Source organism: Hypanus sabinus, chromosome 9 (genome assembly GCF_030144855.1).
Source record: "Hypanus sabinus isolate sHypSab1 chromosome 9, sHypSab1.hap1, whole genome shotgun sequence".
Lineage (NCBI taxonomy): Eukaryota > Metazoa > Chordata > Chondrichthyes > Myliobatiformes > Dasyatidae > Hypanus > Hypanus sabinus.
The window spans coordinates 154496521-154521776 of NC_082714.1; the positions used below are offsets into that span (position 1 = coordinate 154496521).

General features: G+C 40.1%; 2 protein-coding genes across 6 annotated transcripts in view; both read right to left on the reverse strand.

Annotated features, from left to right (window-relative positions):
* The window catches only part of LOC132399922 (uncharacterized), a 259665-nt gene that overhangs the window by 125687 nt on the left and 108722 nt on the right, over nt 1-25256 (reverse strand). The window lies entirely within an intron of this gene.
* Nucleotides 1-25256, reverse strand: part of cyldb (cylindromatosis (turban tumor syndrome), b) — an 80415-nt gene that overhangs the window by 35756 nt on the left and 19403 nt on the right. For 2 of the 5 annotated variants that reach the window (XM_059980838.1, XM_059980839.1), the window contains exons 3-5: nt 15817-15913; nt 4626-4948; nt 471-636 (exon numbers count right to left, since the gene is read on the reverse strand). In XM_059980838.1, coding sequence (XP_059836821.1) covers nt 471-636; nt 4626-4948; nt 15817-15913 — 586 coding nt within the window. The remainder of the gene's footprint in view (nt 1-470; nt 637-4625; nt 4949-15816; nt 15914-25256) is intronic. The other 3 variants (XM_059980840.1, XM_059980841.1, XM_059980842.1) reach the window with 3 other exon arrangements.

Consider the following 25256-nt stretch of genomic DNA (forward strand, 5'->3'; position numbering starts at 1 on the left):
GGCTTGTTAATGAGAAGAGGTCAGAGGACAGTAGCCAGACTGGCTCCAGCTGATAGGAACTCAAACAGCCACCTGTTACAACAAGTGGTGTGCAGAACATCTCTGTATACATACACACACTACTCTAGTCATAAACGACCTTCAAAATCACCCACCATGGGATAGCTGTTAGAGCAATGCTACTGATCAGGGCATTGTTGTGTTCAATTCCAATGCCGCCTGCGAGGACTTTGTACGTTCTCCCCATGAACCGCATGGGTTTCCTCCAGGTGCTCCAGTTTCCTCCCACAGTCGAAAGGAGAATTTAGGAGGTTAATTGATTATTGTAAATTGCCCTGTGATTAGGCTAAGTATTAAACAGGTGCGTTGCTGAGTGGTGTGGCTCATTGGGGATATTTCTCACTGTATTACTAATTTACTAAATAAATAAAGAACCCATCCAACAAGGCAAACAAAGAACAGCATTTTACCTGGTGTAAACACTGGCATTTTGTGTACATCCTTCAGTTCACTTGTGAGAAAGCGTGCATCTGGTTTACAATGACTAAGTTGCATAAATATTGCCTTGTTCTGCTCACATTCAAAATATCGATTTTTCTCAAATGTTCCATCACTGCCATTTTCTAGCTCATAGTCCTACAAGTAATTAAAAAAGATATTAATATCACATTCCTGTCTACACTTCCACCCCCCCGTTGGTCAATAATCTATTGCCCTCTGTCTTAAAAATATTTATTTTGCTGCTATTGTCCCTTCAGGAAGTGTCACTACTCCCAAAGAGACAAACATCTTATCTGTCTTAAATAGGTGAAGACAAATTATTAAAGATTCAAAGTACAGGTTTCCCCCACTATCCGAAAGTAGAGCGTTCCTGTGGAATCGCTTGTAATCTGAAATGTCATAAAGTGAAGAAGCAATTACCATTAATTTATATGGGAAAAATTTTCAGATCAAACCAAATAGCACATAAAACCTAAAATAACTCGAATATATAATAGCAGGAATGATATAAATACAAAGCCTATATAAAGTAGAAATATTGTATGTACGGTGTAGTTTCACTTATCAAAATCAGGAAGACAGCGAGCCAAAATCGATTTGGAGAGGAAAAAAAAATCCGCACGTACACACATGTGCACGTACACATGTACATGCATGCGCAAACAACTGCCCGCACAAGGCTTCACAGTCATGGTAGTCTTTCTCGAGTAAACACACGTATAAAGCTGGCGTCTTTTTTTCGTAAAAGCAAAAATCCTCTTTGGTTAGCAAAAACAGGTACCAATGTAGGTCTTTCGTAACAGCGAGTTGTCGTAAAATGAACGTTCAAAAAACGGGGGCCACCTGTATATTTATTACCAACGTATGTATACAGAATAGAACTCAGTGATTCATCCTCCTGCAGTCAGCCATGAAACAAAGAAATGCCATGAAACCCATTCAAGAAAATATCAAGCATCTTTTGCGTGATAAGAAGCAAATTGCGCAAACGGTGAGTGAGCAAACAATGCACAGAATATCAAACATCAAACCAGTAATATTCAGTTTAGTTCAGTATCGCTAGCCAAAGCGGGCCACATGGCTATTCTTAACCAAAGCCCCCCAGTCTGTATTGATCACCCCGATCAAATCACTCAAAACAGCAGAGTCACCAGGATCCAGGAATACGTGCAACAAGAACCTCAAAGTCCTCCAAAACGAGTCCACAGCCTCTCCGATCAATCCTAGCAATGTGGATCCCAAGAGTCCTGCACTTTCCTCCAACATCAGCCAGTGAGATGAGAGGAAGACTAGTCCAATGCAGGCAGACAGCACCAAACACCCATCCGTCCTCCACTCTTGGCCTCATCGACTTCAGCCTTGCTCAACAGCTCAACTGGAGGGGAGCAATGTAGTCATTCATGGGATCACGCCCAGTCTCCAGGCCACACACTCCACTTCAAACCTCACTGAACTCCATCAGAAACAGCAAAGCATTAGATCACTCAATCAGATGTCTCTCAATCTAGAGATTCTCCCAGAAGAGGAATTGTCCGCTTGACATCCACCTTCCAACACAGGAGCCCCTCAGGGTGTATACCAAGTCCCCTTCCTTTACTCCATGACTGTGTTGCCGCCCACAGCTCTAATCAGCTAATTAAATTTGCTGACGACACTACATTGATTGGCCTAATCTCAATCATTAACGAGGTGGCCTACAGGGAAGAAGTCATCTCTCTGACACAGTGGTGTCAAGCAAACAAACTCTCCCTCAATGTTGCAAAAACAAAGGAGCTGGTTGTGGATTACAGGAGGAATGCAGACGGGCTAACCCCTATTGACATCAATGGATCTGGGGTTGAGAGGGTAAACAGCTTCAAGTTCCTCAGCATCCACATCACCGAGGACCTTACGTAGTCTGTACAGTGCCCCTTTTACCTCAGATGGTTGAAGTTTGATATGGGCCCCCAAATCCTAAAAACTTTCTTCAGGGACACAATTGAGAGCAACCTGACTGGCTGCATCACTGCCTGGTATGGGAACTGTACCTCCCTTAATCGCAGGATTCTGCAGAGAGTGGTGCAGACAGCCCAGCATATCTATAGTTGTGAACTTCCATTGATTCAGGATATACACAAAGACAGGTGTGAAGAAAGGGCCCAAAGGATCATTGGGGGCCCGAGTCACCCCAACCACAATCTATTCCAGCTGCTACCATTCAGTAAATGGTACCGCAGCATAAAAGGCAGGACAAACAGGCTCCAAGACAGCTTCTTCCACCAGGCCATACGACAGATTAACTCACACTGATTACAGTGTATTTCTATGTTACATTGACTATTCTATTTATTATAAATTAATATGATTGCACATTTAGACATTAGCTCCCTCAAATAAAGGCCCACTCATTCTTTCTTCGTAGAAAACAGGAAATAAGGCAGAAGGAAAGGGAAACTTCAAATTCAAGACAGGAATTTAAAGCAGCTTCCTGATGCATTATGGTAAACTTCTATAGTGTACTTTTCTCAATGCTTGCAGAGAAGAATTTAAGTAATGCTTAAATCGATTTAATTTCATCTAAATTTTTACATTTTGAACAGGAAAAATGACAATGACTATGTTAATAATCCCACTCAAATATGGACTCAGCTTCTTCAACCAACAATGAAGTGGCTTCTAATGGTACACTATCTTAGAACTGAAAAGTTCTATCCCACCATGTGACAAGTCACAAGCCAGCTTCTGAAGTTATTTTTAGAAAAATTGATCAGAAGTTGACAGCAACAGTACAGCATGATACTGGAGTTGACAATAGAAAACATAGAACATTATAGGATAGTACAGGCCCTTCAGCCCACAATGTTGTTCAATTTAATATCAGAGAACATAGAGTATACAACCTGAAATTCTTACTCTTCAGACATCCATGAAACTAGACCCATGGAATGAATAATAGAAACATCAGAACCTCAAAGCCCCACCGTAGAAGCAGCAATCCTACCCCCTCTACCTACTTATGCCAGAAGCACTGACCCTCCACCACCTGCAAGCAATTGCAAAAGCCCCCCCCAAAAAGACCTTAATCTAGAGTCCATCGATGACTACAGTCCACAACCCAGCACTTTGGTACCTCAGACATGCTCTCTCTATTGATCGAGAGAGAGAGAGAGGCCGCTCCTCCAACAAAGAGAGCAGAGACCAGCAACTCGTCCTTCTGCATTGCCTCTCCAAGCCCCCTTGTATTGGAGGGAGAATGGGAGACCGAGTACTGAGGTCTTCCTCCATCAGCAGCGCACATTGCCTACTGTATCACTGTTTTAGCCTTCCATAACACTTCAGCTGGCAAAACCTTCAGGGAACTAGATCGTCTATGGGCCACTCCCCAAAGGCACACGTCTTCCAGGCAGTTCCTGGAGACAGTTTGTGCCAAGCTTTTTCCTACTCTGTCAATCTAACCCTTCCCTCTTACATCTCTCACTATTTTTCTTTCATCTACCATGCATTTATGCTTCTAGCTTATAAGGTTGCCAGTAGAACATACAGCTCCTTTCAGAAGGTACTGAAACATACCCCATAGGTTCTAATATGTACAAAGTATTCAAGCAAAAGCTTATCCAAGTTTTCTTTTCTTCAATATGAGTGTGCCAGATGCATTGTGGGGTGGAGATACATCTCTACCAAAGGAGATGTCTGCAGGTCACCCTTGGGCAAGGTGTAGCACCTGCTTAGCGCGCCCCCCCCCCCCCCGGATCAGGGTCACATGAAGCCATGGGAGCAGATGGTGGATGGTTATATGAGCAGTTGATGCGTATTAAAAGTCCTGGTTATGCGACCACTGACAACAGACAATCTCTGAAGAGAATTGATAATGGTCATGGTCACCCATCTTGTAAAGACACTGCCCAGAAGAAAGCAATGGCAAACCACTTCTGTGGAAAAAACTGCCAATACTAATCACAGTCATGGATAGACCATGATCGCTCATGTCATACGACACGACACATAATGATCGTTAAGATGAGGAATGTGCCAGAAGATTAAGCAAGCTATTTGGTAACATGAGTCACCAAGCATTTTGACATCCTTACAAATTAGTAAACTACATACAAGCACATGTTCAAAAGGAAACACCTACATAAACGTACCAATTCAATTCCTGCAAACTGATGTCTGTTCCCTTCTGGTGTACCAATCCACCTAATAACTCCAAAGACAACAGCATTATTAGGTAATCGAACCTCCACCATTGATCCAACCTCAAGAGCCAGATTTTCAGATGGATGAGGGGTGGTTGGCGTAAGAGCGTCGGAAGTGTGGGTGGAAGAATTCTTTCTGAGGCCTGGAATGGAAATGGAGGAGACAAATGATGCTGAAGCTTCATTTGATTTCAACTTTCTCATTCTTTGCTGAGACGTACTATCATGTTGGGATGGAACTCCAAGCTGGTAAGTGCTTCCATTTTTTGGATCTGCCAAGATGATTACACGATAAGGTCAAACCACAGACATTTCATGTTTATAGTGCACCAATTCAGAATCTTATGCATATACGATTCTTAAGCCCATGAAAGATGCAATTATAATTTCCATTCTCAATAGAGAGATGATTGACTTTTAAGGTATAATTATGAATTTTCTACTATGCGAATATGGGTCCACAGCAATGAACCAATATAATGTGATTATTCAAGATAGACTGCATTTTATCCAAGATCAATTGACTAACAATTTATACATAATGAGAAAAACTGCAGATGCTGGAAATCCAAACCAACATAACCTTCTTACCGACTTCTCTTTTTCTTTCCAGTCCCGCTGAAGGGTCTCAGCCTGAAATGTCGACTGTTTACTCTTTCCCAGCCTGGCCTGCTGAGTTCCTCCAGCATTTTGTGTGTGTTGCTAAACATTACTTGTTTTCCTCTTGTTTACACCTGAAGTTTTTCAGATAATGCTTTTGATGTCTTTTGTCACCTCATCAGGGAAGAATTAACATAGAAAAATATGCCACACTCTAAAGAGTGAGAAGGGAATGCGTTCAATACTTGAGTTGATATGTAGCATTTATCAAAGAATTTAAATGCATCCTGATATGCATCCTACTCAGATTCTGAATACATTTTTCTTTATTTTATTTAGAGAAACAGCTTGGAGAAGGTCCTTCTGGCCCAACAAACCAAACCACCCAGCAATCCACCTATTTGACCCTAGCTTTATCACAGGACAGTTTACAATGACCAATTAACCTCTAACCGGTATGTCTGTGGACAGTGGGAGGAAATCAAAGCACCCAAAGGAAACACACGCATTCACAGGGAGAACATAGAAACTCCTGAAAGATGGCACCAGAGATGAGCTCAGAACTCCAACACCTCGGGCTTTAATACAGTCACACTAACTGCTGCACTATGTAGGCTCCCCTTCTCCCCACTTTCTAGAGTGTGGTACATCATCCAGACAAGTTCACAAAAGACAAAAAGAGGATTAAAAGAAAATTTTCCACAAGGCAAAATCTGAAGCAAACAACAGAAAAAGAAATAATGCATAAAATGGGACAGCAGATTGGATTAAGTGTAGTCTATCTTGAATAATCACATTAAATTGGTATATTACCAATTTATGGCCAACTTAGGCCACATTCATGCATACGCAGGTTTCTGCGATGAAATGGAAGGCCATTGTTCAGAGCTGCATTTTAAATTCAATCTACCATCCTGTTCAGGTTTGAAGGCTGGCTGCTGTTAAAATTAGTTTTTGCTATATACCATAACTCCAGAATACACCCGAACAACACTTTGAATATCAACCATCTCTCTGGAAGAGGATGCTTCAGAATCAGTTTTATCACTAAAGCATGTCGTGAAATTTGTTGCTTTGCGGCAGTACAGCAATTACTATGAGTTATGATGAAAAATTTTTTTTAATAGGTAGCGCAAAAAGAGACCAAAATAGTGAGATACCTTCCAAAAGGTATCTCAGAACATAGATGATATTATCACTTTGAAGTGCACTAACTGAAATGGGGGAGAAAAAAACAAGTTACATACGAAGCCTCACAACAATGAGATACAAGTACATTTATTATCAAAGTATATGTGTCACCATATTCTACCGAGATTTGCACTCACAGTAGATACAAATACAACTGAATCAGTGAGAAAGTACACACATACAACTCAAACAAGCAATGTGTAAAAGAAAACAAACTGTAAATATGTATATGATATAATAAATAAGTGTGTGTGTGCGTGTAGAGTTTTGGATGATTTATGTTTTTAAGCCTCTTAAACGTTACCGAATTGACTTATCTCTAGAGCTGCTAAACCACTAAACTCTGGCATTGCCTCATATTCCTCTGACCACCCTTCCTCCTCTTATAAGCTCCAACTGGCAGAATTCCAGATTACCATGAGGGGGCATACAGGAGCAAGATATACCAACTAGTTGAGTGGTGGCGCAGCAGCAATCTTGCACTCAATGTCACTACAATCAAAGAACAGGACTTCAGAAAGGCTGAGATGAAAGACAAGGAAATGGCTGAATAAGTACTTTGCACCAGTCTTCACTGTGGAAGACACTTGCAGTACCGTGGAAGTTCCAGGTGTCAGAGGTAATGAAGTGTTTGAAGTTACTATTACTAGGGAGAAGGTTCTTGGGAAGCTGAAAGGTCTGAAGGTAGATAAGTCACCTGAACCAGATGGAGCACACCCCAGGATTCTGAAATAATTCTGGAAGAATGGAAAGTTACAAATGTCACTCCATACTTCAAGAAGGGAGAGAGGTAGAAGAAAGGAAATTATAGGCCTGTTAGTCTGACCTCAGTGGATGGGAAGATGTTGGAGTCAATTGTTAAGGATGTGGTTTTGGAGTACTTTGAGGTACATGATAAAATAGGCCATAGACAGCATGCTTTCCTTAAGGAAAACTTGCCTAACAAATCTGTTAGAATTCTTCAACGAAATAACAAGAATGGGACTAAAGGGAGCCTCTTCTGGCTGGCTGCCAGCCAGTGACTAGGGTGTTCCACTTGGGTCAGTGTTGGGAATGATTCTTTTTACGTAATATGTCAATGATTTGGATGACGGAATTGATGGTTTTGTTATGAGCAGTTGTGGGCCCCTTATCTTAGAAAGGATGTTCTGAAACTGGGGAGGGCTCAAAGGAGGTTCATGAAAATGATTCCAGGTTTCAATGGCTTGTCATAGGAAGAGCGTTTGATGGCTCTGGGCCTGTATCCACTGGAAACCATTAGATTGAGGGATGACCACACTGAAATCTATTAAATGGTGAAAAACTTTGATCGAGTGGATGTAGACAATAGACAATAGGTGCAGAAGTAGACCATTTGGCCCTTCGAGCCTGCACCACCATTTTGAAATCATGGCTGATCAACTAGTATCAATACCCGGTTCCTGCCTTGTCCCCATATCCCTTGATTCCCCTATCCATAAGATACCCATCTAGCTCCTTCTTGAAAACATCCAGAGAACTGGCCTCCACTACCTTCCGAGGCAGTGCATTCCAGACCCCCACAACTCTCTAGGAGAAGAAGTTTTTCCTTAACTCTGTCCTAAATGACCTACCCCTTATTCTCAAACCATGCCCTCTGGTACTAGACTCTCCCAGCATCTGGAACATATGTCCTGCCTCTATCTTGTCCAATCCCTTAATAATCTTATATGTTGGGGGGATGTCACGTGATGACGTAGGATCGAGACGCTGGAACCCAGCTCTCCCGTAAAAAATCAATAAATTAATGTTTAAGTGAAGTTAGTCAATACTTTCTAAAAGTTACTTATAAACTACTCTGGATTGTTTCAAGTTATGCCTCACAAACAGAAGATGAAGAAGACTACTACCGTGAAGACAACGCAAGTTGGAACAGAATCAAGGCCCACTTCTGCCAAATAACCACGGGCTCAGGTACATTTCACCTCCGGCGATACAGAACAGGAAACTGCGGCAACATCGATCAATCCTAAAGAAAAAGACCAACGAGAACTGCGCAAACGTGAAGGAAGGAGCATGCGCAAACGAGAGCAACCAGAACTACAAATCCCAGTTACGACTGAAACCGAAAGTGAAAGTAAATCTGAGGGAGAGTCAGATTCTCTGGAAAAATTAAATGAAGATGGAGGTAAAAGTTTTTCTGGAAATATAGAAAAGACTTTGATGCAAATAATGCGTAAATTAGGCGCATTAAAAGTAATCAAAAGAAAAATGACAAATATGGAGATTATGTTTGATAAAATGACAAAAAGACAGGAAAAAATGGAAAAGAGAATTATAGATTTGGAAACTACAATGGAAGACATAGTTGAAAGAATGAATAAAATGGAAAATGATACTACTGCCTGGACATCAGAAAGAAAACAATTTATGGAAAAAATTGATAAGCTTGAAAATTTTAGTAGACGAAACAATATTAAAATTGTTGGACTTAAAGAAGATATAGAAGAAGCTCCAATAATTTTTTTTCAAAAATGGATCCCTGAAAAATTGGAAATGGAAGGAGAAACTAATTGAGATTGAAAGGGCTCATACAGCCTTAAGGTCAAGATCTCAAGCTGATCAAAATCCACGTTCAATTTTGATAAAATGCTTAAGATACCAACATAAAGAAAAGATCCTGAAGGCGGCTGCCCAATGTGCCAAAAAGAAACGGGCCATTGATGATAGCAGGGAAGGCAGTTCTTTTTATCCTGATACAAGTTATAACCTTTTGAAGAGAAAGAAGGAATTTAACCCAGCGAAAAAAGTCTTATGGGAAAAGGGTTATAAATTTATAATGCGTCACCCAGCAACAATGATAATTTTTTTGGAGGAGGGAAAAAGAAGATTTTTTTTTACCGATTATCGAGAAGCGGAGGAGTTCGCACAAAAACTTCCATTTATTTACTAATTACACATAGAGACTTACAAGCGTAATGGATTAAAGATGAAGATAAAGACAATGAATGGAAGTGATGGACATTTAAGGATGATACAGGGGAGAAAAGCAAAATTTCAGAAATACTAATTGAGAATAGTATTTTTTTTCTTCATATATATCTATATATACTTTTTTATGTTGCGGGGGGTGCTGGGGAGCTTTGGATCGGTTACTGTGGGATTCACGTGTGTCATCATGGCGATCACCATGACCGGTACAATGGAGGGGGGTAATGTTGTGTTCTTTTTTTTTCCACAACATTAGTAGGGGGGTATTTTGTTTTTTTCTTTATACTCTATTTTTCTTCTATCTTTCTGCCTGGATGATCGGTGGGGACACACATAGCAACATGGAGAATTTTAAAAAGATTTCCCAAGATACCACGAAAGTTGAAAGATTAGGTATTATTATAGACTGGAGTAACATAATTAAAAATAATGACTAATTTACTGAATTTTTAAAGTTTTAATGTTAATGGGCTTAATGGACCGGTAAAAAGAAAAAGAATTTTAACATACATTAATAAAATGAAAACAGATATAGCTTTTTTACAAGAAACACATTTAACAGACATAGAACATCAGAAATTAAAAAAGAGACTGGGTTGGAAATGTTATTGCAGCTTCATTTAATTCAAAGGCAAGAGGAGTTGCAATTTTGGTTAATAAAAATTTACCAATTAAAATACAAAACTTATTGATTCAGCGAGGAGATATGTAATTATACATTGTCAAATTTTTTCAGAACTATGGACTCTTATGAATATTTATGCACCAAATGAAAATGATGTAAAATTTATACAAGAAGTCTTTTTGAATTTGGCTAACGCACATGACAAAATATTAATAGGTGGAGATTTTAACTTTTGTCTAGATCCAGTTTTAGATAGATCAACAAAGGTTGTCACAAAATCAAAAGTAGTAAAATTAACTCTATCATTGATGAAAGACTTAAATTTGATTGATATATGGAGAAGAACTAATCCAAAAGAAAGAGATTATTCATTTTATTCAAATAGACATAAAACATTCAAGGATAGATTTTTTCCTATTATCAACGAATATTCAAGATAGAGTGAAAAATGTGGAATATAAAGCGAGAATATTGTCAGATCATTCTCCTTTGATAACGACAATGATAATGACAGATAAAGAGGAATCAATTTATAGATGGAGATTTAATTCAATATTACTAAAACGTCAAGATTTTTGTGATTTTATGAAAAAGTAGATTCAGTTCTTTTTAGATACAAATTCACATTCAGTTAATGATAAATTTATATTGTGGGAAGCAATGAAGGCATATTTGAGAGGCCAGATAATGTTATACTTCTAAAATTAAGAAGGAATATATGGTAGAAACGGATCAATTGGAAAAAGAGATTACAAAATTAGAAAAAGAATCTCAAAGAAATATGACAGAAGAAAAACGAAGACAACTTATTAATAAGTTACAATATAATACACTCCAGACATATCGAACAGAAAAAGCAATTATGAGAACTAAACAGAGATATTATGAACTAGGTGAAAGATCACATAAGGTCCTTGCATGGCAGTTAAAAACAGACTAGACTTCTAAAACAATAAATGCAATTCGAACAACAGTAAATAAAATTACTTATAAACCTTTAGAAATTAATGAAACTTTTAAGAATTTTTATTCTGAGTTGTATAAATCAGAATCACAAAATGATAATGTCAAGATAGAAAGGTTTTTATCACAAATAACTATTCCAAAATTAAATACAGAAGAACAGAAGGGATTAGATATGCCTTTTACATTGAAAGAGATCAAAGAAGCCCTACGATCACTTCAAAGTAATAAATCTCCAGGAGAAGATGGTTTTCCGCCTGAATTTTATAAAAAGTTTAAAGATTTATTAATTCCTCCTTTTATGGAGTTAATACATCAAGCGGAAAGAACACATAAAACCAGAATCTTTATCGACAGCTATTTTAATAGTATTGCCAAAAAGAGATAGAAATCTTTTAAAGCCAGCATCATATAGACCTATTTCTTTATTAAACACTGATTATAAAATAATAGCAAAAATCTTATCTAACAGATTATCTAAATACTTACCAAAATTAGTACATATGGATCAAACAGGATTTATTAAAAATAGACAATCGGCAGATAATGTAACTCGGTTATTTAGTATAATTCATTTGGCGCAAAAGAGGGAGGAAATGAGTGTGGCAGTTGCTTTAGATGCAGAAAAAGCATTTGATAGATTGGAATGGGATTTTTTATTTAAAGTATTGGGAAAAATATGGACTAGGAGTATCTTTTATAAAATGGATTAAAACCTTAAATACTAATCCCAAAGCTAAAGTAGTGACAAATGGTCAAATTTCAACACCATTTCAGTTAACAAGGTCAACTAGGCAAGGTTGTCCATTATCACCTGCTTTATTCATGTTGGGGATAGAATCATTAGCTGAATTAATTAGAATGGACCCAGATATTAAGGGTTTTAGAGTTAATCAGGAAGAATACAAGATTAACTTATTTGCTGATGATGTTCTGCTTTATTTAACAAACCCATTGCACTCGTTGCGTAAATTATCCAATAAATTAGAAGAATATGGGAAAATATCAGGTTATAAAATAAATTGGGATAAAAGTGAAATTTTACCTCTTACTAAAGGAGATTATACTCAATGTCGATTAATAACTGAATTTAGATGGCCGGCAAATGGTATAAAATATTTAGATATAAGAGTTGATAATGATATAAAGAACTTATATAAATTAAATTACTTACCATTACTGAAAAAAATTCAAGATGATCTTGATAAGTGGATGGTATTACCAATAACATAAGTAGGTAGAGTAAATACCATAAAAATGAATATATTCCCTAGACTACAATACTTATTTCAATCACTACCAATACAACTACCCCAGAAGTTTTTTCAAGAGTTAAACAAATATGTGAGGAAGTTTCTTTGGAAAGGTAAGACGTCAAGAATATCGTTGGAAAAATTGACATAGAAATTTGATCTAGGAGGGTTACAACTTCCAAATTTTAAGAATTATTATAAAGCAAATCAACTTAGATTTATTGCATCTTTTTTTGAGAAAAAAAGACCGGCATGGATTAGAATAGAACTAGATAAAATAGGAGAAAATACACCAGAAGATTTTATATATAAATGGGAATCTAAATGGATACGGGAAAAGAAAGAATCTCCTATATTAAAACATTTGATTGACTTATGGAATAAGATAAATGTTGATGAGACAAAGAAATCTTTATTAGCACAGAGATCTTTAATTCAAAATAGACATTCCTTTTAGAATGGATAATGAACTTTTATATAATTGGTTTCAAAAAGGGGTTAGATATATAGGTGATTGTTTTGAAGGAGGTATATTAATGTCATTTGATCAATTAAAGAGTAAATATAAAGTATCAAACAACACTCTTTTTTGTTACTTTCAACTAAGGGCTTATTTAAGAGAAAAATTAGGTCAAACAATGTTGTTGCCGAAATCTAATGAAATAGAAACTTTAATTCAAAAAGGAAAGATTAAAAAATTTATCTCTTGTATGTATAACTTGATTCAAAACAGGCAATTAAACAAGGAGTCCATAAGTCAAGACAAAAATGGGAAAGTGACCTGAACATTAAAATTGAAGAAACAAATTGGTCAAGACTATGTCTTGATAGCATGACAAATACAATAAATGTCCGGTTAAGATTAGTGCAATATAATTTTTACATCAATTATATATTACACCACAAAAAATAAATAAGTTAAACCCAAATTTATCCGATCAGTGTTTCCGATGTAACCAAGAAATCAGTACTTTTTTACATTCTACTTGGTCTTGTTCTAAAATTCAACCTTTTTGGACAAGTTTAAGAGTTTTATTGGAACAAATTACTGGAACACAACTTCCACATAATCCAATATTATTTTTACTAGGTGATATTGAAGGGATAAAATCAAAACCCAAATTGAATAAATATCAGAAAGAATTTATAAAAATTGCACAGGCAGTAGCCAAAAAGGCAGTTACTTGGAAATCAGATACGTACTTAAGTATAGATCGTTGGAAGAAGGAAATTTATGGCTATATTCCACTTGAAAAAATTACTTATAATTTAAGAGATAAATATGAAACATTTTTGAAAATTTGGTGCCCTTATTTACAAAAGACAGGATTAAATATATAGGTGCTCCAAAGATGGAGTAATTGGTTATTTGGGGAAACAAATAGATATATATACTAAAGTTATTAAGAACTCCATGGAGCATGTGGGGATCTTCCGATATCTAGGCACTCTTTTTTTTCCTTTCTTTCTTTTTTTTTCTCTAGGGATGTTAGGGGGGAGGGGTTAAGGGGAGGGGGGAAGGGTATATATTTTTTTTCATATATTTTCTTTTATTTCTGTAATTATTTAAAAACTCAATAAAAAAAAGTTGTTAAAAATCTTATATGTTTCAATCAGATCCCCTCTCAATCTCCTTAATTCCAGCGTGTACAAACCCGGTCTCTCTAACCTCTCTGCGTAAGACAGTCCAGATATCCCAGGAATTAACATCGTGAATCTAAGCTGCACTTCCTCTACAGCCAGGATGTCCTTCCTTAACCCTGGAGACCAAAACTGTACACAATACTCCAGGTGTGGTCTCACCAGGGCCCTGTACAAATGCAAGAGGATTTCCTTGCTCTTGTACTCAATTCCCTTTGTAATAAAGGCCAACATTCCATTAGCCTTCTTCACTGCCTGCTGCACTTGCTCATTCACCTTTAGTGACTGATGAACAAGGACCCCTAGATCTCTTTGTATTTCTCCCTTACCTAACTCTACACCGTTCAGATAATAATCTGCCTTCCTGTTCTTACTCCCAAAGTGGATAACCTCACACTTATTCACATTAAACGTCATCTGCCAAGTATCTGCCCACTCACCCAGCCTATCCAAGTCACCCTGAATTCTCCTAACATCCTCATCACATGTCACACTGCCACCCAGCTTAGTATCATCAGCAAATTTGCTGATGTTATTCTCAATGCCTTCATCTAAATTGTTGACGTAAATTGTAAACAGCTGTGGTCCCAATACCGAACCCTGTGGCACCCCACTAGTCACCACCTGCCATTCCGAGAAACACCCATTCACCGCTACCCTTTGCTTTCTATCTGCCAACCAGTTTTCTATCCATGTCAATGCCTTTCCCCCGATGCCCTGAGCTTTGATTTTACCCACCAATCTCCTATGTGGGACCTTATCAAATGCCTTCTGAAAATGTAGAGAGGATGTTTCCTATAGTGGGAGAATCTTAAGACCAGAGAGGACAGAGAGTGGTGACCTGGTGGAAGTCGCTGCCACAGGTAGCTGTGGAGGCCAAGCCTGTATTATTATCTAAGGCAGAGGTTGATAGATTCTTGACTGGTCAGGGCATGAAGGGATACGGGAGAATTAGGGGCAGAAGACTGGGGCTGAGAACTAAAATAGATCAGCCATGAAATGGTAGAGCAGACTTGATGGGCCAAATGGCCTAATTATGGTCCTGTAGTTTATGGAACTTACACCAGTCCTCATCGGGAGATCAGAAATGGAAAAAGTGAGCAACTTCAAATTGTTGGGTGTCAAAATCTCTGAGGATCTAACCTGGACCCAACATATTGATGCAGCTAGAAAGTGGCTAAACTTCATCGTGGGTTTGAAGTGATTAGGTATGTCACCTAAAACACTCGCAATTTTCTACAGATGTACCGTGGAGAGCAGTTTAACTGGCTGCATCACCATCTGGTATGGGTTCGAAATAAGCTGCAGAGTTGCAAACTTAAGTCAGCTCCATCATGGGCACTTGCCTCTGCAATATCCAGGCCATCTTCCGGGAGCGATGCTTCAAAAAGGTGGCTTCCATCATTAAGAAACTCCGTCACCTAGGACATGCCCTCTTCTCATTGCTACCATCAGGAATGAGGTACAGGAGCCTGAAGGCACACACTCAGTGATTCAGGAACAGCTTCTTTTCTGAATGGATATGGAACCCATGAAAAAACAAACAAGCACACACACACACACCCCCCCCCCCCCACCAATTCAGGGTTTTTCTTCCTCTTTCCTATTATGCATTACATTGTACTGCTGACACAAAGTTAACAAATTTCATGTTATACACCAGTGATATTAAACCCGATTCTGAAGCTTTAGTCATATGGTCTTACAGTTCAATGTCCAATTTTGTTTGCCATCAACTAAGAACCACCTTGCAACATTTGGCTACGTAGAAAAATTGCCACACATGAAATATAAAACGTCAAACCGAGAACATCAATGCATGACCATTCCAACATTGAACGGTTCACACAGGTACAGCAGGTAATCACTTAGGAGATCGCTCTGCTTGAAATCATTACTGTACAATTTACTTTCTTACCAGGTGGCTCTACTTCCGCAATACTGACATGAATGAGATCTCCTGCATTAACTTTGACGCATGGCTCAGGTTTCTTACATGGTCTATTTTGGTCTTCCTACATGGAGAGTGGGGAGGGGGTGGGAAAGGTGCAGAGAAGAGATAACAATAAATGTGAGAGCTATTGATCATTCGATGAAACTTTAAAAGAGGAGTGCAATCTTGTTCAGCTGTCGCCACGTATGGTTTGAATGATAATTAAACTTGATTTGATTTAAAAGTTCAACATAACCTCAGACTGTAAACTTATGAAAAATAAAAAATACAGGAACATACAGCAAGCCAATAAGTGTCTGGGCTGAGATCAAAAATGAGTTAATACACTGAAGGATCATTAACCTGAAATATCAAGGGATTCCCTTTATGTAGATACTGGCCTGCTCAGTATTTATAGCCCTTGATATTTTTTTTATTTCAAATTTCCAGCATTTTTAACTCAATGTTGAAAAAAAATCACCACAAAGAAATATTCATAGTTTTCCTGGTAATTTGAACCTTGTCACCTCTTTGGAGCTGAATCACATCCACAGGTGGAAGCACATCTATTACCATACACAGTCCACAGAAAAGAGTATAGCTTATGAGATAATACCTTGCAAATTTTAAGGCTTTTAATTATGCTATCAAACTTCATTGTTCCACTTTAATGTCTGTGTTTTATGTCAAATAGTGGTTACAAACTCAGAATTGGATTTATTACCACTGGCATCTTCCGTTTTAATTGGATCCAGCTCTGAGAATTTGTCAACTTCCTACTTAGACCACAGAATCTGATATGATGTGAAATTTATTTCTTTCTGGTAGCAGTTTAGTGCAAAGACAAAAATTATTATTAGTTACAAAAATAAGCAAAGAGCTCAAAAAGGAGGAGGAGGAGGAAGATAGTGCACATGGACCTTTCAGAAATCTGATGGCAGAGGAAGAAGCAGCTGTTTGTGAATCATTGAGTTTACTGGCTCCTGTATCTCCTCCCTGATGGTTGTAACTCAAACATGTCATTGTTCACTTTCAGTTCTTTACCATGAGGGACAAAGAAATTTCACAGGTTGTGTACTTTGTGACAGGCAACAACAGCTTTAATTGCTTTTCCCCTAACTATTCCCTGCATGAGATTATTCGTATCAACGGCATTGGTTGGTCTAGTAACACACAAGCCCATCCATGCTTGCTTTGCATATTGCCTAATTCAAAATAAACTTATTATCAAAGTACCATATTCTTGCGGGCATTCACAGTAGAACACAAAAAATACAATAAAATCAATCAAAAACTTCACTGAAGCAAATACAAACAATGTGCAAAACAAGAAAAACTGTGCAAATGTAAAAAATTGGTTATGGCATCAGTTCAGAGTTGAGCTGATTGAAGTTATCCACTTTGATTCAGGAGCTTAATGATTGAATGGTAATGACTATTCCTGAACCTGGAGGTTTGGTAACCGAGGCTCCTGTGCCCCCTCCCCAATGGCAGCAGCTTGAAGAGAGCATGGCTTGGATGGTGCATGACAATGGATGCTAATTTCTTGTGGCAACAGTCCATGTAGATACAAACATGGAAAGCCTACTGCATAATAAGGGCCTTTCGGCCCACAAAGCAGTACCAAACATGTCCATACTATAGAAATAACCTATGGTTACCCATCGTCCTCTATTTTTCTGAGCACCATGTACCTATCCAGAAATCTCTTAAAAGACCCTATCATACCTGCATCCACCACCGTTGCCAGCAGACAATTCCATGCACTCACCACTCTGCGTTAAAAAAAACTTACCCCTGACATCATCTCTGTAGCTACTTCCAAGCACCTTAAAACTGTGCCTCCTTGTGCTAGCCATTTCAGCCCTGGGGAAAAGCCTCTGACTATCCACACGATCAAATGCCTCTCATCATCTTATACACCTCTATCATTTCACCTCTCATCCTCTGTCGCTCCAAGGAGAAGAGGCAGAGTTCACTCAATCTATTTTCATAAGGCATGCTCCCCAATCCAGGCAATATCCTTGTAAATCTCCTCTGCACCCTTTCTATGGTTTCCACATCCTTCCTGTAGTGAGGTGACCAGAATTGAGCACAGTACTCCAAGTGGGGTCTGACCAGGGTGCTATATAGCTGCAACATTACCTCGTGGCTCCTAAACTCAATCTCACAATTCATTAAGGCCAATGCACCACATGCCTTCTTAACCAGAGTCAACCTGAGTGTCCAATGGACTCTGATCCTCCACACTGTCAAGTGCCTTACCATTAATACTATATTCTGCCATCATATTTGACCTACCAAAATGAACCAACTCACACTTATCTGGGTTGAGCTCCATCTGCCACTTCTCAGCCCAGTTTTGCATCCTATTGATCACCTGCTGTAACCTCTGACAGCCCTTCACACTATCCACAACACCGCCCAACCTTTGTTTTATCAGCAAATTTACTAACCCATCACTCCACTCCCTCAACCAAATCATTTATAAAAATCATGAAGAGTAAGGGTCTCAGAACAGATCCCTGAGGCACACCATTGGTCATCGACCTCCATACAGAATATTACCCATCTACAACCACTTTTTGCCTTCTGTGGGCAAGCCATTTCTGGATCCACAAAGCAATGTCCCCTTGAATCCCATGCTGTCTTACTTTCCCAATAAGCTTCAGATGGGGTACCTTATCAAATACCTTGCTGAAATCCATATACACTACATCTACTACTCTACCCTCATCAATGCGTTTAGTCACATCCTCAAAAAAATTCAACCAGGCTTGTAAGGCACAAACTGCCTTTGACAAAGCCATGCTGACTATTCCTCTCTAAATGTTCATAAATCCTGCCTCTCAAGATCTTCTCCTTCAACTTACTGAAGTAAGGCTCTGCCCCCTTTCTTGAATAAGGGAACAACATCCGCAACCCTCCAATCCTCCCGAACCTCTCCCGTCCCCAATGATGATGCAAAGATCATCGCCAAAGGCTCAGCAATCTCCTCCCTCACCTCCCACAATAGCCTGGGGTCAATCTCATCCAGTCCCGGTGAGTTATCCAACTCGATGCTTTCCAAAAGCTCCAGCACATCCTCTTTCTTAATATCTATATGTTCAAGCTTCCCAGTCTGCTGTAAGTCATCCCTACAATTGCCAAGATCCTTCTTCGTAATGAATACTTTGCTTTAGTATTCACTAAGTACCTCTGCTATCTCTTCTGGATCCATACAAACTTTTCCACTGTCACACTTGATTGGTCCTATTCTCTCACGCCTTATCCATTTGCTCTTCACATACTTGTAGAATGCTTTGGGGTTTTCCTCAATCCTGTCCGCCAAGTCCTTCTCATGGCCCCTTCTGGCTCTCCTAATCTCTTTCTTAAGCTCCTTCCTGCTAACCTTATAATCTTCTAGATCTCTATCATTACCTAGTTTTTTGAACCTTTTGTAAGCTCTTCTTTTCTTCTTGACTAGATTTACAACAGCTTTTGTACACCACAGTTCACCACAGTTTTTGTACACCCTACCATCCTTTCTGTCACATTACAATGTACTTATGCAGAATGTCATGCAAAAATCCCCCAGACATTTGCCACATTTCTTCCGTACATTTCCCTGAAAACATCTGTTCCCAATTTATGTATCCAAGTTCCCGCCCGATACCCTCATAGTTCCCCTTACTACAATTAAATGTTGTTAAAAGCGGCCACTGTTGCTTCCCCCAGGTAGGCCATTCCGCGCCCCCCCCCCAACAGTACTCAAACAGGAGTATTTATTGTTAAAGGAGACAGCCACAGAGATACTCTCTACCACCTGACTCTTGCCCTTCCCTCAGCTGACTGTTACCCACTTATCTGTCTCTCAAGGCCCCAGTGTGACTACTTGCCTATAACCCCTATCTACCACCTCCTCACCTTCCCTGACCAGACGAAGGTCAGTGAGCTGCATGGCCAGTTCCCTAAAGTGGTCCCAAAGGAGCTGCAGCTCGACGCACCTGTAACAAATGGGGCCGTCCAGGAGGCTGGGAGTCTGCAGAACTTCCCACATCTGACACAGTGCACAGAACAATGGCCTCACACACATACTTCCTGTCTGTATTCTGCACAGGCAACTTACCCCGCCTTGAATCGTTATCTCCTAAGCACTCCTACTCTCTCCCTCTACTCCAATGTCTGCTCCTCTGATGCCCGCTCTATAAAGCTGTCACCTTTAAACTCTTCTTGGTGTTCTAACTGCCTGACATAGAAACATAGAAAATAGGTGCAGGAGTAGGCCATTTGGCCCTTCGAGCCTGTACTGCCATTCAGTATGATCATGGCTGATCATCCAACTCAGAACCCTGTACCTGCTTTCTCTCCATACCCCCGAGCCCTTTAGCCACAAGGGCCATATCTAACTTCCTCTTAAATATAGCCAATGAACCAGCCTCAACTGTTTACTGTGGCAGAGAATTCCACAGATTCACCACCCTCTGCGTGAAGAAGTTCTTCCTCATCTCGGTCCTAAAAGGCTTCCCCTTTATCCTTAAACTGTGACCCCTCGTTCCGGACCTCCCCAACATCGGAAACAATCTTCCTGCATCTAGCCTGTCCAATCACTTTAGAATTTTATACGTTTCAGTAAGATCCCCCCTCAATCTTCTAAATTCCAGTGAGTATAAGCCTAGTTGATCCAGTCTTTCTTCATATGAAAGTCCTGCCATCCCAGGAATCAATCTGGTGAACATTCTCTGTACTCCCTCTATGGAAAGAATGTCTTTCCTCAGATTAGGGGACCAAAACTGCACACAATATTCCAGGTGTGGTCTCACCAAGGCCACGTACAACTGCAGTAGAACCTCCCTGCTCCTGTACTCAAATCTTTTTGCTATGAATGCCAACATACCATTTGCCTTTTTCACGGCCTGCTGTACCTGCATGCCCACCTTCAATGACTGGTGTACAATGACACCCAGGTCTCATTGCACCTCCCCTTTTCCTAATCGGCCACCGTTCAGATAATGATCTGTTTTCCTGTTCTTGCCACCAAAGTGGATAACCTCACATTTATCCACATTAAATTGCATCTGCCATGAATTTGCCCACTCACCTAAGCTATCCAAGTCACCCTGCATCCTCTTAGCATCCTCCTCACAGCTAACACTGCCGCCCAGCTTCATGTCATCTGCAAACTTGGAGATGCTGCATTTAATTCCCTCGTCTAAATCATTAATATATATTGTAAACAACTGGGGTCCCAGCACTGAGCCTTGCTGTACCCCACTAGTCACTGCCTGCCATTCTGAAAAGGTCCGGTTTACTCCCACTCTTTGCTTCCTGTCTGCCAACCAATTCTCTATCCACGTCAATACCATACCCACAATACCATGTGCTTTAAGTTTGCACACTAATCTCCTGTGTGGGACCTTGTCAAAAGCCTTTTGAAAATCTGAATATACCATATCCACTGGCTCTTCCCTATCCACTCTACTAGTTACATCTTCAAAAAATTCTATGAGATTCGTCAGACATGATTTTCCTTTCACCAATCCATGCTGACTTTGTCCGATGATTTCACCTCTTTCCAAATGTGCTGTTATCACATCTTTGATAACCGACTCTAGCATTTTCCCCACCACCGATGTCAGACTAACCAGTCTATAATTCCCCGGCTTCTCTCCCTCCTTTTTTAAAAAGTGGGGTTGCATTAGCCACCCTCCAATTCTCAGGAACTAATCCAGAATCTAAGGAGTTTTGAAAAATTACTACTAATGCATCCACTATTTCTTGGGCTACTTCCTTAAGCACTCTGGGATGTAGACCATCTAGCCCTGGGGATTTATCTGCCTTTAATCCCTTCAATTTACCTAACACCACTTCCCTACTAACATGTATTTCCCTCAGTTCCTCCATCTCACTAGACCCTCGGTCCCTTACTATTTCTGGAAGATTATTTAGTGAAGATTCCTTAGCTAGATTCCTTAGAAGATTCCTTAGTGAAGACAGAACCAAAGTAGTTATTCAATTGGTCTGCCATGTCTTTGTTCCCTATGATCAATTCACCTGTTTCTGACTGTAAAGGACCTACATTTGTCTTGACCAAATCTTCTTCTTTTCACGTATCTATAAAAGCTTTTACAGTCAGTTTTTTATGTTCCCTGCCAGCTTTCTCTCATAATCTTTTTTCCCTTTCCTAATTAAGCCCTTTGTCCTCCTGTGCTGGTCTCTGAATTTCACCTAGTCCTCAGGTGTGCCGCTTTTCCTGGCTAATTTATATGTTTCTTCTTTGGACTTGATACTATCCCTAATTTCCCTTGTCAGCCACGGGTGCACTACCTTCCCTGGTTTATTCTTTTGCCAAACTGGGATGAACAATTGTTGTAGTTCATCCATGCGATCTTTAAATGCTTGCCATTGCATATCCACCGTCAACCCTTTAAGTATCATTTGCCAGTCTATCTTAGCTAATTCACGTCTCATACCTTCAAAGTTACCCTTCTTTAAGTTCAGAACCTTTGTTTCTGAATTAACTATGTCACTCTCCATCTTAATGAAGAATTCCACCATATTATGGTCACTCTTACCCAAGGGGCCTCGCACCACAAAATTGCTAACTAACCCTTCCTCATTGCTCAATACCCAATCTAGAATGGCCTGCTCTCTAGTTGGTTCCTCGACACATTGGTTCAGAAAACCATCTCACATACATTCCAAGAAATCCTCTTCCTCAGCACCCTTACCAATTTGGTTCACCCAATCTATATGTAGATTGAAGTCACCCATTATAACTACTGTTCCTTTATTGCACACATTTCTAATTTCCTGTTTAATGCCATCCCCAACCTCACTACTACTGGTAGGTGGCCTATACACAACTCCCACCAGTGTTTTCTGCCCCTTAGTATTATGCAGCTCGACCCATATCGATTCCACATCCTCCAGGCTGATGTCCTTCCTGTCTATTGCGTTAATCTTCTCTCTAACCAGCAATGCTACCCCACCTCCTTTTCTTTCCTGTCTATCCCTCCTGAATATTGAATATCCCTGGATGTTGAGCTCCCATCCTTGGTCACCCTGGAGCCATGTCTCTGTGATCCCAACTATATCATATTCATTAATAACTATCTGCACATTCAATTCATCCACCTTGTTACGAATGCTCCTCACATTGACACACAAAGCCTTCAGGCTTGTTTTTACAACACTCTTAGCCCTTATACAATTATGTTGAAAAGTGGCCCTTTTTGCTTTTTGCCCTGGATTTGCCTGCCTGCCACTTTTACTTTTCACCTTACTACTTTTTGCTTCTACCCTCATTTTACACCCATCTGTCTCTCTGCACTTGTTCCCATTCCCCTGCCACATTAGTTTAAAGCCTCCTGAACAGCAGTAGCAAACGCTCCCCCTAGGACATTGGTTCCAGTCCAGCCCAGGTGCAAACTGTCCTGTTTATACTGGTCCCACCTCCCCCAGAACTGGTTCCAATTCCCCAGCAATTTGAATCCCTTCCCCTTGCACCATTTTTCAAGCCACGTATTCGTCTGAAATATCCTCCTATTTCTATTCTGACTAGCACGTGGCACTGGTAGTAATCCAGAGATCATTACCTTTGTGGTCCTACTTTTTAGTTTATCTCCTAACTCCCTAAATTCACTTTGTAGGACCTCATCCAGTTTTTTACCTATATCGTTGGTACCTATGTGCACCACGACCACTGGCTGTTCACCCTCCCATTCCAGAATGTCCTGCAGCCGCTCAGAGACATCCTTGACCCTTGCACCAGGGAGGCAACATACCATCCTGGAGTCTCATTTGCGGCCGCAGAAACGCCTCTATTCCTCTTACAATCGAATCCCCTATCACTACAGCTCTCCCACTCCTTTTCCTTCCCTCCTGTGCCGCAGAGCCACCCACGGTGCAATGAACTCGGCTGCTGCTGCCTTCCCCTGATGAGACATCTCCCCCAACAGTATATCTGTTTAGGAGGGAGATGACCTCCGGGGACTCCTGCACTAACTGCCTACTGCTATGCTGTCTAGTGGCCACCCCTTCCCTTTCTGCCTGTGTAGCCTTTACCTGCGGTGTGGCCAACTCACTGAATGTGCTATTCACGACTTTCTCAGCATCACGGATGCTCCAGTATGAATCCAATCGCAGCTCCAGACGCTCAATGCGGTCTGCCAGAAGCTGCAGTTGGACACACTTCCCGCACACATAGTCGTCAGGGACACTGGAAGTATCCCTGATTTCCCACATGCTGCAGGATGAACAAACCACGGGGCCGATCTCAGCTGCCATGACCTACCCAATACTTGCCTCAACTTTTGAAACTTTCTCCTTGGAGTGAAGCTCATCCTCAGCCTCTTCTCGTCGAAGCCTCTCGAGTCAAAGCCTCAAATCTCCACTCCTTCACTGGCCCACTCACTCACTGGCCACTTTCCACATCCATGTGCTTGCACAGTCGTGCCTTGATCAAACCGCTAAAGAAATTACAGTCTCCTTTTAATCTCATCTCACTGTTCTAACTGGCTGATGCCCACGCACTTGCGCAGTCGTGCCTTGATCCTCAAGTACATTCAGATGTGCTCAATGGTGGGGAGGGCTTTTCCTGTGATGGACTGGGTGGTATCTGCCACTTTTTATAGTCTCTGTTCTTAGATGCCTACGAGCCAGGACGTGCCTCTTCTCATTACAACCATCAGGAAGGAGTCTGAGTAAACACACTCATCATTATGGAGCATTGTCACAGGAAAGCACCATCCATCATCGGGGCCCCAACACCAAGGTCACACTTTCTTCTCACTGTTGCCATCAGGAAGGTGGTACAGGAGTCTCAGGACTCACACTACCAAGTTAAGGAAGAGTTATTTTCCCTCAACCATCAGGCTCTTGAACCAGAGGGGATAACTTCACTTGCCCCATCACTGAAATATTTCCACAACCTATGGACTCACCTCCAAAGACTCTTCATCTCATGTTCTCGATATTTATTGCTTATTTATTATTTCTCTTTTTTCTTTTATATTTGGACAGCTTATTGTCTATTACATATCGGATATTTGTTCGTCCCGTTGGGTGCCGTCTTTCATTGATCCTTTTAAAGTTATTGGATTTATTGAGTATGGCCATAAGAAAAAGAATCTCAGTGTTGTATATAGTGACATACCTGTACTTTGATAATAAATTTATGTTGAACTTTGATAATCAAATATCCTCTCTTCTTCCTTTGGACATAAGATACAGTGGCATGCAAAAGTTTGGGCACCCCGGTCAAAATTTCTGTTACTGTGAATAGTTAAGTGAGTAGAAGTCATAAAGTTAAAGATGAAACATTCTTTTCAACATTTTAAGCAAGATTAGTGTATTATTTTTGTTTTGTACATTTTTAGAGTGGAAAAAAGGAAAGGAGCACCATGCAAAAGTTTGGGTACCCCAAGAGATTTGAACTCTCAGAT